Source organism: Rhincodon typus, chromosome 29 (genome assembly GCF_021869965.1).
Source record: "Rhincodon typus isolate 14 chromosome 29, sRhiTyp1.1, whole genome shotgun sequence".
In the NCBI taxonomy this organism is placed as follows: Eukaryota; Metazoa; Chordata; class Chondrichthyes; order Orectolobiformes; family Rhincodontidae; genus Rhincodon; species Rhincodon typus.
This window is the reverse complement of record NC_063360.1, coordinates 4586413-4603928: the sequence shown is the minus strand read 5'-3', so window position 1 is coordinate 4603928 and position 17516 is coordinate 4586413. Positions and strand designations below refer to the sequence as shown.

At 40.6% G+C, this 17516-nt stretch overlaps 1 protein-coding gene across 3 annotated transcripts; it reads left to right on the top strand.

Annotated features, from left to right (window-relative positions):
* Positions 1-328: 328 nt before the first annotated feature.
* Positions 329-13750, top strand: LOC125486500 (ciliary neurotrophic factor receptor subunit alpha-like). 3 transcript variants are annotated; one of them, XM_048614254.1, is made up of 8 exons: positions 329-514; positions 1201-1336; positions 3922-4158; positions 6537-6654; positions 8240-8409; positions 8686-8849; positions 11002-11120; positions 12665-12814. In XM_048614254.1, the coding sequence occupies exons 2-8, from the start codon at positions 1249-1251 to the stop codon at positions 12696-12698; spliced, it is 930 nt and encodes a 309-aa protein (XP_048470211.1). In that variant the 5' UTR covers positions 329-514; positions 1201-1248; the 3' UTR covers positions 12699-12814. The 3 variants fall into 3 exon arrangements, with proteins under 3 accessions (XP_048470211.1, XP_048470210.1, XP_048470212.1); XM_048614253.1 differs by having other exon boundaries at positions 1190-1336; XM_048614255.1 differs by lacking the exon at positions 11002-11120 and having other exon boundaries at positions 1190-1336; positions 12665-13750.
* The last annotated feature ends 3766 nt before the right edge of the window (positions 13751-17516 follow it).

Sequence of the window (17516 nt, the reverse complement as noted above, 5' to 3'; positions counted from 1 at the left end):
TGCCATAACAACACATGCGATTGGATTGATAATTCTCATGGGCTTGAGGTAACACGGTCTGCATTCAGCAGTTGACTGTGACTGGATGCTTCATTTCAATGTCATTGTGACATTCAGCAAGATCATTCTGGCTGGTCTAAAAGCTCATCTCAAAGTGTAGAGGCTTCTTTAAGATGCTGTATTTAATTACAAAATGGGTTTGTTGTTGACAACATTTCCTCAGCGTGCATAAGGCAAACAGGGCTTCACTCCACAAGGAAACAATTTATGGCTGTTTATAAAACTCAGCGTTAACTTTGTGCAAGCAACCAGCAGTTTCCACATCAGAATTAGTTGTGTATTGTGAGTCACATGTAAGTCTATTGTTCTTATACAGAAATGTGACAGTTTTTGCTGAGGAAAATTGGCTTCCTGAAGCGTAGTCTGAGAAAAGCATTTTCTACAGTTTATTTTGAATACTTCTAAAAAGAGTATTGGGGAAAACTTCTCTTATTCCAGCTTCCTTTTTGAAGGGGTAAGTGCTTGTTTGTTTGCAATGCATTTGTTATCTAGCTTTAAAGAGTTAGGCTTGGTCAAGAGTTAAGGAGATTCTGTGTGTGTTACCGTATGAATAAAGCAGGGTAGCCCCATTAGTTATTCTTTAAAAAACAGGTAGAAACTATTCTGTTTCATACTTAAGGTCCACACTTGAAGGACATTATTTCTCTCCTTGATAGTGTCATCTCCTTTCGAAAAATATTGGTCAGTTCAAATTAAACTTTTGGGTGTTTGATAAATGCTAACTGAAACGCTGCAATCTGAATATGTATCAGATTCTCTGTACAGTTTCCTGTGGAATGTAAATACTAGCACAGAGTAGTTGGGCTGAATGGCCTGTTTCTGTATTTATTTAGTGCAATTCTATTTAATTCTTACAGTATGATTTGAATGAGTAACGGATCGTCTGCATTTGTAACATTTCTATGATTTGGATAGACAATGTAATAGACATTGATTGTTAACATTCAACCAGCTCTTCCGTACCAATGCTGACACACTGTGGCATACAGTCCATCCACTCTGTGTGACTCTTGGGGTTCAGAAGATTACCACCATGCTTTATTTCTGATATCAGCTCAACACTTTAGTTAAATGTGCCTCTCGCAGTACGTTCTCTTTAATGTAAATCTATGTCCCTTGTGTCTAATAGTTGCTTTTCAGCTCACAGGTGTCCAAGATTTATTGATTTACAGACGTACCTGATTCAGGATGTACCTGAAGCTGACTGTAATCCTTGGTTCTGTGATAATGCTGCTTCATATCATTGACATAACAGTGGGGCAAGCCATTGGGGATGGTGAGTCATACCTTCATATCTGCTGGAAGGATCTAATTGAATTGAGATGCAATCGGTGACAAAACTGCCAAACACTTCATACCATTCCCTCTCTTGCTACATTGTACAAACTAGGCAGAATCTCAACGTCACTGGGAGTGGGAGTGAATTCACAGTTTATTGCATACCAGGAGGGACTTTTTCACAATGACCTTTTTCCTGTGTTGAAGTTTACAGAAAGCCAAATTGTTCATGGTATAGAACAGTCATTATCCATGATTCTGTCAAAGGATCAGTAGACTTGAAACATTAACTTGGCTATTCTCTTTATAGACACTGTCAGATTGCTGAGTTTCTCCAGCACTTTCTGTTTTTGTTTGATCCATGACCATCGCGCTTATACCCGCCATAGCTGAAACCTCAGCTTCTGGCTGTGTTCTGACCTCTGTGGCTCAAACTGTTCATGTATTGGTTACAATCTACCTCTTTAATGGAGCGTCATGTCTCCTGTCAACCTAATAATGCTCCTGTGGTTGACAGTTGGATGTCTCACTGGATTAATGGAGCTGGTGTAACAACATTAATTGCTGTGCACTGCTGTGAGGTTTAGTTCAGTTGGCTGTCCAGCCAGCTCACACTGAAGAGTAGCACCACCAGTGTGGGCTCAACTCCTACAACAGCTGAGGTCAACATAAAGGATTTTTCCTCTTTAACATCTTCCCCTTGCCTGAGGCATCAGGTTAAACCACCATCAATTATCTCTCTTTCTCATGAGAGAGCAACTGTATGACCTGGTAAGACAGTGGTAGCTTTATCTTTACATTGTGGCATACTCTATTGGTTAAAAGACACGTGTCCATATTTTCCTTTAAATGTTGATGGAAACTAATTGCATTGTAACAAAGCAGTATAACTTTGAGCGGTTCCAGATAGTGACTATTCCATGTAACATGTAGATGTGACTCCTGATCAGGACTTTACAGTACAGATGAGGACATTTGGCCCATTGAGCCCCTGCTGGTTACTTGAAAGATCTAGACAATTTGTATCACTCCTCCACTCTTTCCCTACAGCCCTGAAATACTCCTTTTCTGACGGTGCATTCAACATCTTAATAGCTCTTTGTGAAAAAAGAGGTGCCTCCTCCCACGTGTCCGTGTTTCACTCATTATCTTAAATTTGTGTCGCCTGGTTACTGGCCTACCTTCCAGCGAAGTCAGCTCACACCCATGACATTATCTCCCAGAATGTTTTCTGGAAAGTTTCTTGAATGAAGTACATTTTCAATTCTGATCAAGTTGTACATTATTCAAATCACTTCGGGAACATTGTGATATAGAATCCAATCACTTTAACATGCCTTCTATCTTTAATATTGAATTGCAGCAGCCAATATTTTGTTAATGTAGATTTAAGAATAGTCTGGGCACTTGTTTTTAATCGACTCGTTTGAATTGATTTGATCTATTATTGTCACATGTACCTAGGTACAGTGAAAAGTTTTGTTTAGCATGCAGTACAGGCAGATCATACCATGCAAAGATCATAGGGTGATAGAACAGGGCAAGGAATACAAAGCAAGATCAACATTAGATTTGAAATTTTGGCATTTGTCCATGATAGGTGGGATTTGAACCTGGATATTTTGGTCATTTTTGGTACACTAAAGAATATGCAACACTTCTGGATAATTTAAAATCAGCTGAATATGTTATGACATATCTCTGGCTTAGACAAGAACCTGAACTCAGGCCCTCTAGCTCAAACATATGGATACTACCACTGCACCACAACAGCCCCTTTTCAAGTATTGTGAGCTGGATATGATTGAAATAAGCAACTTCCTGATCTGGAGTAGGACACATTACCATTGCACCACAAGGTTTCATCAGGACAATACAGAAGCTGTTACCTGCTGCTTATTGGCTTCATTGTCACCCACAAGCATTGCCTAATGAGGGAATTGAGAAGGATCATTATGGCGCTTGCTAAATGAAGTTAAATGTTCGATTTGCACAATCTGTTTAATTTCCTTTCTGTCACCATAAAGGTCATCTTCAGCGAAGAAGGGGATGGGGTGGCATGGAGACAAAGTATTGACATTAGAACGAGAATTCTGCAAATTATTAATGGCAATAATTTTTAAAAGACTAAGCAAAATGCACGAGGCTAGCACAAATGTTCCAGTTTTTTTTTCACTCTTCTCTCCTCAACTCCTCCTAACTGGTAGCTATTAAGCTATTTCAGTTTCCAGGTCTAAGTGAAGCTACTGAATAAAGGTGGGGTATTCAACTGTGGAATGCCTCACAGCATGTTCTTAATCTTCCCTAATCTGACGTTACCACACTTGCTATCTCCCAGCAGGGTAGTGATCATGAGTGGGAACTGGCTGCCCTCTAATATGGGATTGTGAACCCTTAGGGATACTGAAGATATTTACAGTGTTGCCAAGATGCCTTCGCCTAACTCACTGCAGTCCAATGATTGAGATTGGGTCCAGTATTGTACTATGTAACAGCAGGAGAGACCGAGTTAAGTTTTCACCGCAAAATGGCATATATGACTGAGTTCTGATCAAACCTTCAGTATTTCTGTTTGTATTTCAGACGTTGTCACACAGTATGGTCAGATTGGAGCAAGTGTCACACTCACCTGTGGCAACATAGATAATGGAGCTGTTGAATGGCAGCTGAATGACTCAAAAATCATTCAGACCAGAAATGTGGAACTAACAAGAACAAAACTCACTCTTTTCAACATCGATGTGTCCCAAGAAGGTCAATACAGATGTCGCAATCCAGAGTCAGGCAGAACTTACAGAACAATCTCATTGATGTTAGGCTGTAAGTTTAAGGCTAATTTCATGAAGCTTTTTGTCATTCAATGTTATTCCTTGGCAGAGTTTCCCAGATTGTGGAAATTTCAGTAAATCCACACACGCTGAGGTTTAACAGTCACTTTGACCGCCTCCAGGGACCATCATTTACACAGGGGTGCCATGGTGGCTCATTGTTAACACTGCTGCCTCATGGGACCTGGGTTTAATTCCAGCCTCTAGTCACTGCTTGTGTAGAGTTTGCACATTATCCCTGTGTCTGTGTGGGTCTGACTGCTCTGGTTTCCTACCACCGTCCAAAGATGTTTTGGTTAGATGGGATTGGCCATGATAAATTGTCCATAGTGTCCAGAGATGTGCACGCTAAGTGGATTAGCCATGGGAAATGCAAGGTTACAGGGATAGAGTAGGGTAGTGGGTCTGCATGGGCTGCTCTTCAGAGGATCAGTGTGGTCTTGATGGGCCAAATTGCCTGCTTCCACACTGTAGGGATTGCATACTTGGGTCCTTGATTTCCATCCATCAGAATTATACCCACTCAATTTACATCTTCCTAGTTTACTCACTCAGTTTACACCTACCCAATTCACACAAGCCCAATTTTCTCATTCATGATTTGCACCTGTCTGATTTACATCCACAATTTACACACTCACATGTTACACCAACCTGATTTACAGCAGCTCACTTTACATACTCATGATTTGCAACTGTTCAATTTGCAGCAGCCCAGTTTACAGGTGCTTGATTTAAACCCACCCCAATTTACACCCTCAGGTTTTATACACTTTTCTGAGATACACTCAACCAGTTTATAACTAAGACACGAAATTGCATCACACAACAGTATCAACTACTTCTGATACTAGTAAAGTTCTTGGAACACAGCCAAGCATTCAAAGTAGGATTAAAACGCACAGCTGTACTAACAAAGCTGCTGGAGTGGAATACATTATTTTTGAATCAGTGGGAAACAAAGTCACCCAAATGTTGAAACAGTAAACCCTGCTTTTGGACTTTCATTCATTCATTGGATGTTGGTGCCAGCATTTATTGCTCAGACGGCAAACAAAAGTCCGTCACATTGTTTTGGGTCTGGAGTTATGCATAGACCACCACCAGACCAAGTAAGAATAGTAGATTTCTTTCCTGAAGGGCATTAGTGAGCCAATTTTTTTTAAAATGACAATGGACAGTGGTCACATGATCAACATTAGATGAGCACTTTAATTCCAGATTCCTTTTTAATTAATTTGAAAGCTTATTCTCTGCTATGGTTGGATTTGAACCAATACCCCCAGAGCATTAAGCCTGGGCTGCTAGATCACTAGCCTAATGACAATGCCATTTGGCCACCAATTCCCCAGCAAATGGCAGCTGGTTTGAGCATAAGTATGCAGAGCAGAATTGACTTATAGCCCATCACCTTAACATCACAGCCACATCATCAACCAAACTGACCCACAAGAGGAATCAAATCTTCCACATCCACCTTATTATTATTCACGATAAGGTTTTGTCAATGCCCTGTGTAAACAAAGCAAAATATCTTTATCTTTATGCATAACACCTCACCACATGACAGTGACTTCACCTGCATTCCTGGTTTGAATCTACAGGCTGGTCAGTGGATGAGTGAGTTTACCTAATATGGTACAATTGAGGCATGTAATAACTAAAGATCCATCATCCAATGCATGTGGACAGTTGACTGTCAACATTAATGACTGTGGGATATGAATATATTCACATTGCTTCATTAAAATCAAGGAGTTATGACTCTGTTAGTTGCACAGAGAGCTTCACTCTTTATCTGGCAGTTTGGAAACATGTCACACTGATACTGTGTACCAGATTTGACAACTCTTGGCTGGATAATCAGATGTTTACTTACATAGTAATGAGGGCAATCCTAAACTAACTTGTGTGGTTGGGTTAGTACCGTTGGCTAGAAGATTGGTTTGCAATGCAGAGTGAGGTGTTCAATTCCCATAAAGACTATCCTCTCAACTTCAACTGAGCTATGACAGCCCTTGCTTAAACTCCCCATCTCTCTAATGAGAGAGCAGCCAACTGTCCCTTGGGAGTGTAACAACTTTTGTTGCTTGTTCAGGAACCGATGGTATTCAATCCAACACTGGTTTTACATCTTGGAGTAATTTACCCCTTCAGAGAGCAACCACTGTTGCCTATTTCTGTGGGCTTCCTAGGATTGGTGAAAATAGCCCCTTTCCCCTCCACCCTTCAACCCTACCCCACCTCCTCTCCCCTACTGCCTCCATGTTACCACTTGTGATTTAATAAACCTAGAGTAGAGAAACTGAGAGTCACTGCTACTTCATATTTTTAGTGTTGTAATTTCCTATTTTAATTTCCGAATGGCAGATCCACCAGGAAAGCCTCAGGTCACCTGTCGATCAGTGAGATATCCTCTGAATGTGGTCTGCTTGTGGAAGCTGGAAAATCAAACCTACCTTCCCACATGGATCAATGTCTCCTACAGGTAAGAGAATTCCAGTCTCTGTTTCCTCTGAATGGGGAGTTAATATTGTGGGAGCATTAAATCTGAATTGTCACTGATCCAGAGGAAGAAGATTCAAAAGGAGCACGGAATACAATGGGAACATGGATACTTTGTCACAGGGAGATCAGGTGACATTTTTGAAAAGGTGAGGAGGGATGGAGACCTTAAAGGAGAAGAGGAAGTGTAAATTATTTTAGAAGTGGTACATAGGTGGGAGTGAGAGTAGGCAGCAAACTTTGCTTAGTCGAGAGTTAAAATAAGGGTTTGAGGAAGGGTCATCGGACCCAAAATTTTAACTCTGATTTCTCTTCACAGATGCTACCAGACCCGCTGAGCTTTTCCAGCAATCTGTATTTTTGTTTCAGGCACTTAAGCTAAGATGTTGTGTGGGACCGTAGCTCAGTCAGAACACACTCAGAAAACTGCGCTCGATTCCATTAACCACCTCATGAAACGGTAGGAAAGGAATAGGTGCAGTGAAGAATAACGAGCAATCTCAATTGTACAGAGACTAACTATGAGGAATGACCAAACTTTACATTTAGAAAGTAGGTCGGTAATAGGAGGAAGAGGCCAGTCAGCTCGGTTGTTGAAGACATAAACGCATGAATCAGCATAAAAGTCAAGGTAAAGGTCAAATTGTCATAGTCTTACCAGGCCATAGGGCTTTCTCTCATTAGAGAGAGACAACTGGTCGTGGCTTAACTTCAGGGTCACCATGCTTCAGGTGAGGGTAGAGTTTGAGAAACACAGCCCCTCATGCTTACACACGAATCAGCTTAACACCAAGAGCACAGGGTTCAGTTCCCATTCAAGCTTGGTCAGACCCCAAACCTGCCCCTTTCTCAGCAGTAAAGGTCACCAAGGGTCTTCCTTCAGGCAGTGAATCAATGAAGTGTCTATGGGGGAAGGATGCACTGTGTATATAATGTGATATAATAATATATCATCCAAGAAAATGAATGCTGAATATTCAATGTGAACTGGTATAGAGGACAGATACGTCGATGAAAGTAAATAAGGGCAGTTATCAGAAAGAATATTTTTTGAAAGACTGCTAAGTGTTTGGAATGAGATGGGAATTGGAGGTGAAAACCTTCGGATTAGATATTGAAGTGAGTTAGGATTAGGGTTAAGGTTAGGGTTAAGGTTAGAGTTGGGATGGGAACAGCATCTTCTGGGCTGAATGAGTTTTCCTGTTTTGATAAGATCCAATTCCTCTTCCTGGTGTAGCCCTGCCCCCTCAGAAAGGTGCAACTGGGACCTGGATTCAGCGGGGGCGAAATCCTCATTTCATGTAAACATCTGGATGGGTCCCTTCTGTCTTGCTTTACCAGGTCCCGCTATTTTATCAGGACATTTCCTCATGCCACATGCTCAAAATCGTGGAATGAGACGTGAGCTCACATCCTTTGCAGTTCACAGGGATGACTCCTACTGACTGATAGAGTTCAGGTCATCGTGGAATCGAAAACCGAAGAAACAGCAATAATGCAACCTCTGTTTGTCAAGGAGTTTATGAGAAATTCGCACACCAACAATAATGTTTCTGTAATTTTGAAAGATATGGAACTGAAGATGTCAAGCAATGCTCAGCTGAAGAGGCATTGCAGGGCAAATACACAATCGAGAGAATCCAACTCTTTTCAAAGATTTCCTACACAGTGAAGGTGACAGCAACAAACCCTCTAGGATCCAGATCGACTATTACACAATTTATTGTGGAGAAGATAAGTAAGTGAAGTGATTTGCCTATTCCAAGGTCAGAGATGTGTATTTGTCTTGATTTATGTCTCCAGTTATATCACAACCTATGACCTATCTTGTGACCTATGGCCTATGTCTGGAAGTGAGCTGTGTAACCTTGATAATCAATACTTTACACGTTAAGTAAATGAGTTATCATTTGTGTTTAGCCGACAGAAAACTAACCAAATTAAAGTATCATCCCTCACAAAATTGAAAAGCATGGTTTTGGAGCGGGATTCTAACTGTTTCTTTTACCCACAGTCAAGCCAGATCCACCAACAGAAGTCAGTGTTTCTCCGATACCCAACCAACCAAAGAAATTATTGTTGCAATGGAAGCCGCCAGCCACGTGGCCCGATCCAAGTCTGTTTCTGTTGAAGTACAGGATAATGTACTGGCCTGAGGGATCAACCAGATATCAGATGGTGAGGACAACTTCTCTGGTTATTGTTTGAGGTTATTAGACCAGAACTGAAGGTTTCTCACGATCAGGACGGTTCGATCAGGTTAAGGGCTCTGTTCTCTAGGAAGAGAAGTCTAAGAAGTCCCCTGATGGAATGATTAAGCTGATGCAAGGGCCAGACAATGAGATCTTTTCACTTGTGAGGAATTCCAACTGAGTGATCCTAAATATGAAATGATCACTGCTAAACTCTTATAAACATGGGAGGTAGGCAGACTGAATACTTCTATCCTCTTCCCCTTAAGTCAATAAGCAGAGTGGTTTAATTTTAAAAAAAAAGCTGTGCTGGGTTTCCCAAAGGTCAAAAATCACAAGACGTCAGATTATAGTCCATCAGGTTCATTTGAAGGCACAAACTTTTGGAGTCTCGCTCCTTCTTCAGGTGTCAGTGAGAGAGGTGGCATCAGACACAGAATTTATAATCAAAAGATCATAGGGTCATAGAACTGATGCGAATGTATTGAATAAACCTAAGATGGCTGTTGAAATCTTTAATCAGTTAGAAAGGATTAATATGCAAATCCCAGAATTTCTTTCAATCACTGCCCAAGGTTGAGCAAAGGTAACTAGAGGTATACTACTAAAACCTTTAGCTATCTCCTAAAGAAGACACCTAAAGAAGGAGTGAGACTCCAAAAGCTATGTCTTCAAATGAATCTGTTGGAGTATAACCTGGTGCCGTGTGATTTTTGACCTTGTCCACCCCAGTCGAACACCGGCACTTCCACATCTGGGTTTCCCAAATGCCTTCATTTGAGAAATGACTCACAGTAACTTATCATCTGGTTTAAATCAGGAGTATTAATTTTTCACATTCAAACTTGTTCTGGTCTTTGCAACTCCAGACACATAAACGAGAAACAAACAAGAAGTAAAAGTGTTTTGCAATGAAGAATATTAAAACGCCATGTTGCTATTTACACATATGAACGTTAAAAGACAATTGAAGGATGTCCACGCTGCTGTAGCTGGAGTGTCAGAATTCCTTTAAGGTTGGAGGTGATGCAGCAAGTTGGTGTTGTTGAATAGGGACTCATTCTGCTACACAGAAAATGTTGTGGCAAAGCAGTAATGCCTCCATCTCTGTACCAGATTTGTCCATGATTCAAATCCCACCTTCACCAGAAGTGTGTTAAAGCATGCCTGAATAGGTTGATTAAAAGAAATACAATGAGTCTCCCGAATATCAGGCTTTGAGAAAAGTTAAGTTTGATCTTGGCTTAGTTATCAAGGCTGAATCCTTCTTTCTGTTTATGATATTGCAGCAAACTCGCTTAGCTGTTAAAAATAGACAGAGATAAGGGCTTGTAAATGTGCAATTAAAGCTTTTCAAAGACCAGAGGAGTTCTGATCATATGACATCCATGGATGAGTCAGTCAGGTCAATGCACAAGAAACTATGTCTCTGATTAAAATGCAGTGTTTACATTATGAGATTGATGGATGCTGTTAGAGCTTCCAAAATTAATATAAATTAGGTCTCTTCATTATCAATCACATTCTAGAATCAAACATCTGTGGCTTGCTTTTGTCTTGTTGCTTTGCAACTGGTCCACACAATGATAGTGTGAAGTGCCATTAGCCAATTAGGAAGCCAACTCCCAGGTGACTGTTGTACTGCTCTTGTGATCAGTAAGTAAGGAGCTCCATTTGGTCCTGATATTGGGATCCTGAAGCCAGTAGGAACATCTAGCACCTCCAGGAGTGAACATACACAATTGGCACCAAAGAACTTTTATCATAGTTAAGAAATAATAGTTTGGCCAATAAATGATTGCTCCAGCCCATAATCTACCTGTTCATGCTTTCAAGTGAAACCCCTTCATCTCAGTCACAAGGTACAAGTTCCACTTTCGAGGTAAGACAGACTGGAGTCTTTGAGTTATCCAGGGATGTGCGTGTTAACAGTAACTATTTGCAATGGACTATGTGGCAATTATAACATTGGCAATACACAAAAGCTGTTTTTCTCTCACCAATTGAAAATATTTATTCTCTTCATTCCTGTATGGGAATGCTGTAACACACTGGGACTCAAACCATCATCATGTTTGTAAAGATATTGTTGCAAATGTGAATGAATTTTGTTTTCATTAGAGTTTCTTTAAATTTAGGAAGAAGACTGTTCCAAGCAATTTGCATCAGTTGTAGCCTTTGTCCTCATGCTATGTGATCTCCATCAGCCAACATGTCGAGTCAGATTTCTGTTGGGAGCATATGTTTTTACCCAGAGGTATCAGTAACTCAAAGACACTGGACTGAAAAATAAACTGCACCAAAACTATTTATCTAGTTTGCTACTGCCCTCCCAAATGAATTCATCAAAACCCAGTGAAAAACCTGCCAGTCTGGGAATTATTAAATCAGAAATGTGTTTGGAACTGACTGTCCACTCTCACTAACTCCGTGGTTTGTAAACGCAGATGACACTGATCAGAATTCAGAGATTAGCCTGTGCTATGAAGCTTCAATGTGATCCAAGGATCTTGTCCCTTGGTACTATCTGTTGTTCATTAACTTGACCTAGATAATCCAAGGGGTAACAATTACAGTTGGATTGCCACTCCACTCTCATTTTCCAAATTGTTAGTGATCTCTATGTTTCTAGCCATGAATTCTGATCTTGGCTCCTTTGGAAATGCAGATTGCAGTTAAAATGAGCACAGATTCCCATTGGTACAAGATAGCCGGGTGAGGGAAGTCAAACCAAACCCCTTTCTCAGCAGTCAATGTGCCATGTTCTGAGATTTAATTATCTAGCAACACAGCCAGTCACAGAGACAGCTATTGTGAAGGAATAGATTTATAAAGCTAAATGTGGAATTAGGGTGGCAATTGGTTAAGGCATAGGGTGCCAGATGGGTAGGGTGTCAGGAATGCAGTATGCCAGGTCTGTAAGTTGCAAGAGTGCCAGGTGTCAGGATGACAGATAGGTACAGTGCCAGGAACATAGTATGTCAGGTGAAAGGTGCCAGGAGCATAATGTGCCAGGTGGGTAAGGTGCAAGGTGCTAGATATTTAGAGTGCTAGGAATATAATGTGCCAGGTGTGTAATGTACAAGGGTGCTAGGTGTCAGGGTGCCAGAGAAAAAGGATGTCAAGTGAGTAGGGTGCCAGCTGAGTAATGGAGTCTTTCAGGCATGTTGGGGGCTGGTGGTGTGTCAATTGGGTGATAGATGTCAGGGTGGCTGGAGGGGAGTGATGGGTAGGCTGATGGAGTGACATGGGGTGGAAGGTGCGGGGGTGTCAGTTCCTTGGTTTCAGGACAGATGAGTGAAGGAGGTTTAAGATCCAGAGTGGTGGGTTGGGTTAGTCACTGTTGAGGAGAAGTGGTTGTCAGGAGCCTGGATGTGTAAAGGGCTGGGACAGGTGTACTTGGAGGTCAGCTTAATAGTTGCCAAGGAGTTAGACTAAGTTTTTAATTTTTTAACCTTTTCTGGGTAGCTATTAACTTAACAGGAGTGGAACCCAATGAAAAATAAGCTTTATTGTTGGAGAATTCAGAGGGTTCTTCTTCTGTTAAGTTAATTCTCTGACATTAAGGGGTTTTGTTTGGGATGCTACCAGATGCAGGGGAATGATCCATCAGAAACTTGAATTTCCTGGGTGTCTCCCATGGAATCTGCTGCATTTGGGATTTCACTGGATCCCGAAGCACATCTCCTGTCTGTTCCAATGTCTATCTGGCCATTGGAATATATGGGCCATTATTGTCAATTGTTATGTTACCTTTAGGCTTTCGATGACTTGGCTCCTTCATTCTTCTCCAACCCACAGATTGAGATCAACGATCAAGCTAGTTATATCCTGAATGGCCTGCGATCCAAAGCTTTATACTTTGTAAAAATCGCAGCAAAGGATTTTGTTGACAATGGCATGTACAGCGATTGGAGTCCGACTGTTTCTGCACGCCTATGGTCAAACTGAGAGATGAAACTGTCTGTGCACTGATGCCTCTGAAGTTAAAACCGGTAATAGTGTGCAGACTTAAACGCAATAATTCTCATGAACTTCCATCAAAAGAGCAGGAACAAGAGATAGAACACCTCACTGAAATAGAATTAAACACTGCACATATCCCTTATGCTTTTAATGTGTCTTTTCACTGCAATTTTTTTCCTAAACTGTGTAAAATGTATTAATATGTTATTTTCGATACACTAGTGCAGTAGTTATGTTATTGGATCAGTAACCAGAGGTTTAGAGTAATAGTTGGAAACATATATTTGAAGCACAGCAGCTGGGAAATTTAAGTTTAGTAAATGAGTAAATCTGGAATAAAAAGCTTGTATCAATAATGACAGCATTACCAGATTGTTACAAAAATTTGTCTGATTCACTACTAACCTCTAGGGAAAGAAATCCCCAGTCTGACTTATATGTGACTCCATATCTACAGCAATGTGGTTTCCTCTTAGCTACTCTCTGAAATATTCCAGCAAGCTATTTAACTGTATCAAACCTCTACATCAACATTGAATAAATTTGAACCAAGTAGACTACCAGACATTGATCTATGCACCAAAAGGGTACAAAGACCAGTTGACTTTGTAATGTCCTCCTCACTAAAATGCGGGAATTTGTGCCAAAACTGGAGGAGCTGTCCCCCAGACAAGTGAAGTGACACTCTGACAAAGTCGTGCTGATCAAAACATATCTTTCAGCCAATTTCCCATCACCTCAATCAGCATGCCTTGAAATGTCTCATTTCACCTACAGGAAAAAACCTCCAGATGTGACCAGAAGAAATGTGAACAGGAGTATGCCATATGCCCCTTTGAGCCTGTTTAACTATTCAATAAGATCATTGATGATCTGACATTCCTTGTGTCCACTTTCCTGCCTTTTCCCCATAACCCTTGATTCCTGTACTGATCAGTAATCTATCTACCTCATCCTTAAATATACACAAGGGCTCTGCCCCGACAGTTCTCTGTGGCAAAGAGTTCCAAAGACTCTTAACCCTCTGAGAGAAGAAATTCCTCCTCATCTCAGTCTTAAATTAGTAGCTCTTTATTCTGAGACAGTGCCCTCTGGTCCTAGGCTCTCCCGTGAGGGGAAGCATCTTCTCAGCATTTACCTTGTAAGGCCCCTTAAGAATCCTATATGTTTCAATTAGATCATCTCTCATTTTTACTTCTAAACTCTAATGAGTAGAGTCCCAATCTGTTGATCCTTTGATCATAAGACAATCTCTCCTTACCCTGGATCAGATCATCCTAGCAAACCTTCTCTGAACTGCCTCCAGTGAAATGATACCTTTCCTTAGATAAGGGGACTAAAACTGCTCACAGTACTCCAGATGTGGTTTCACCAGCACCTTGTACAGTTGCAGTAAGACTTTCCTACTCTTATACTCCAACCTCCTTGAAATAAGGGCTGACATTCCATTAGCCTTCCTGATTACCTGCTGCATCTATGTTTCATGCACAAGTATCCCCAAGTCACTCCGTGTTGCAGCTTTCTGCAGTTTTTCTCCATTTAAATAATATTCTGTTTTTTTGTTCCCTTCCAAAATGAACAACGTCACGTTTTCCCACATTATACTCCAATTCCACGCGTATAAGTTTTGCCTATGTAACCTATTGATATCTCACTGTAGACTCTTTGTATCCCTCTCGCAACTTTCCTTTCTACCTGATTTTGTGTCACCTTCAAATTTAGCTACAATACATTTGATTCCTTCTTCCAAGGCATTGATATATATTGTAAACAGTTATGGTCCCAGCAGTGATCATGACAGGACAATGATATACAAACTGGAAGCAGTGATACGAGGGGACATTCGACCGTGACTCCAAATAACATGTAGTCCAAGACATGATGGGCAAAGAAACCTAACTCTAACCCACCTCTCTTAGATGATTAATCAGTACTACTTCATGTTGAGCACCATTTGGAAGAGGTATAATGGGTAACAAAGGACAAAGTAAACTCTGGTGCAGGGAACTCCAATATCAATCACCAAGAGTGACTCAATGACACTGCTGGCTGTGTTGGCCAAAAGAAATGGATTGAATCTGTTTCAGGTAGTGAAAAAGCTTACATGGGGGAAAGGTTACTTTACCTGGTCCTCAACAATCTACCCATCTCAGTACTGGTAGGAGCAACTGCTGCATGGAGTCCATGTGAGTAGCCTGCATTGTGTTGTATGACAGCACAACTATGCTGTTTGCCTTCTTAATTAATTGATATTCCTGTGTGTTAACTATCTGTGATTCATGTATAAGAATCCCTCTGGATATCCACATCTACTTGTCTCTCAAACGTTAGAAACTACTTTGCTTCTGTATCCAGCTGACCAAATTGTTTATGTAGTGATTGGAACTGGGTGGATCTTGTTGACTATGAGATAGTTGATTGGGGTTGTTAACTTGGGCCAATCAGGAAGCCCTGGCTGACCAATATGAACAGGGGACCAATTCAGGGGACTGACTCCGAGCTGGATGGCCACAGCCAGTGTACTGTGCACAAGTAAATAAAGGGTGACTTGGTGATGGGATACTGGCCTCCATGCAGTTATTTCAGGTTAATTTCATATTATTCAATCTCCCACATTCTTGCCCAGTTAAATAGCTGGTCTATAATGCTTTGCAGCCTGTACCTTCCCATTAAGTTTTGTATTGTTTGCAATCTTGGATACATTATACACAGTCCCTTCATCTAAGCCAATAACATTGATGATAAATTGCTGAGGTCTAATAACTGATCTTTGTAGCATTGCTTTAGCTACAACCTGACAATCTGACATTCACTCTCTACTTTCTGTGCATTAACTAATCGTTAATCAGCACAAAGATATTCCTCTCAAATCCTTGAGGTCTAATGCTATGCAACTTTTCCTCTGTCTCCTTAGTGAATATCCTCTGAAAATTATCTTAATTTGTATTATTTTATATTCCCTTGAATTAAGAAGATTGAGGCATGATCTGATTCAGGTGGTTCTAATTGTAAAAGGATTTATTAAAATAAATATGAAGAATCTATCTCCACTGGCAGTGAAATCAAGGGAATGGAGTTGGTGGAGAAGAGGAATATAATAAAATTAGAGTGGGATAATTCAGGGGAGAAATATAAGGTAGGTATAAATGTAAATATGAATATAAATGTAAGTATACACATCTAGTTATCCATTTGGTGATAGTATACAGTAAAAGTCTTTGTAAACATTCGTCTCAGGTGCTGAAAAATCAAGTAAAAACGCAGATGAACTATCTTTACATGATTCTATTATTCAAGTGGGAAGGTTGGTTTGGGAATACGGGCAACATGGACTATTTGGACCGAAGGATCTGCATCCATACAGTACGACCCTATGACTCTAAATCAGGAAGTATGTTTTTCTCACAATATTGGCAGGAGTAGAAGTCTGGTGCGTGGGTGCTAGAGCTTGTAAAGTGAATCTGTTAGTTAACATTATAAGGTGTACGGGACCAAGGGGAGTGAATAACGTTACAGGTCAGCCATGATCCAGTTGAAGAATTGAGTAAACTGATGGGGCTGAATAGTCTTCTCTTGTTCTGAATGTTACTAATTGGGAACCTTAAGCTCTATGACCAACTCTTTGGTTGCAATCAGCAAAGTGGCCACAAAATTATACTCAAAACTGTGTTGGAAATGTTCAAAACTATTTACATTTTTTGAATCTAAAACATTTACAAACCACCACAGCTGGGCAGAGTTTCAAAATGTAAATATTGCAAAGAAAGATTTCTGCACTGAAAAACATCCTCGATATACTTAAGAATAGCAGTCACATAATTTGATTAATACAGCATTAAATATATTTTGCCAAAAAAACATGAAGCATTCTTAGCCAGAGCAATCCAGTTTTAAACATCTAAAAATAACTAGTATAAACAGCATTTATTAGTAACAGCTGTGTAATCAGTATCTTGGTACCTGTAAGAAGTTCAGTTTGGATAAAATCAAACAATGGTTAATTGAGCCAGAACTTGGCCAACTCTGGAGTGGGGCCAATGCCTTTTGTGCCTTTTGTTTAAATTGTAGAATCTCTACAGCGTGGAAGCAGGCCATTCGGCCCATCAAGCCCACACCAACCCTTTGAAGAACATCCCATCTCTGTAATCCTATATTTCCTGTGGCTAATCCACCTACACAACACAATCCTGGACACTGTGGATAATTTAGCATGGTCGATCCACCTAACCTACACATATTTTGACTGTGGGAGAAAACCGGAGCGCCGGGTGGAAACCCAGACAAACATGAGAAAAACGTGCAAACTCCACACAGACAGTTACCCGAGGGTGGAATCAAACCTGGATCCCTGGAGGTGTGAGGCAGCAGTGCTAACCACTGAGCCACCATGCTGCTCCCAAATTATTTTGCAAGTAACTGCAAAAAATCACGGAAACGATAATTGTGTTTGATATAGTTTGTGGTTAAAATTCTGCCCAGGTCTTTCTGTGCTCACGTGCCTGATATTATGTACATTTCTTTGAAAAAATACCGGTCTCTTAAAATAACTGCATCTCTGCATCAGAATTCTTGGCACATATTTTCATCTGCTGAATCATAAAATGTATTCACATTTATTAATGTTAATTCATGGGATATGTGTGTCACTGCCTGGGCTAGTATTTATTATTCGTCTCTAATTGCCCCG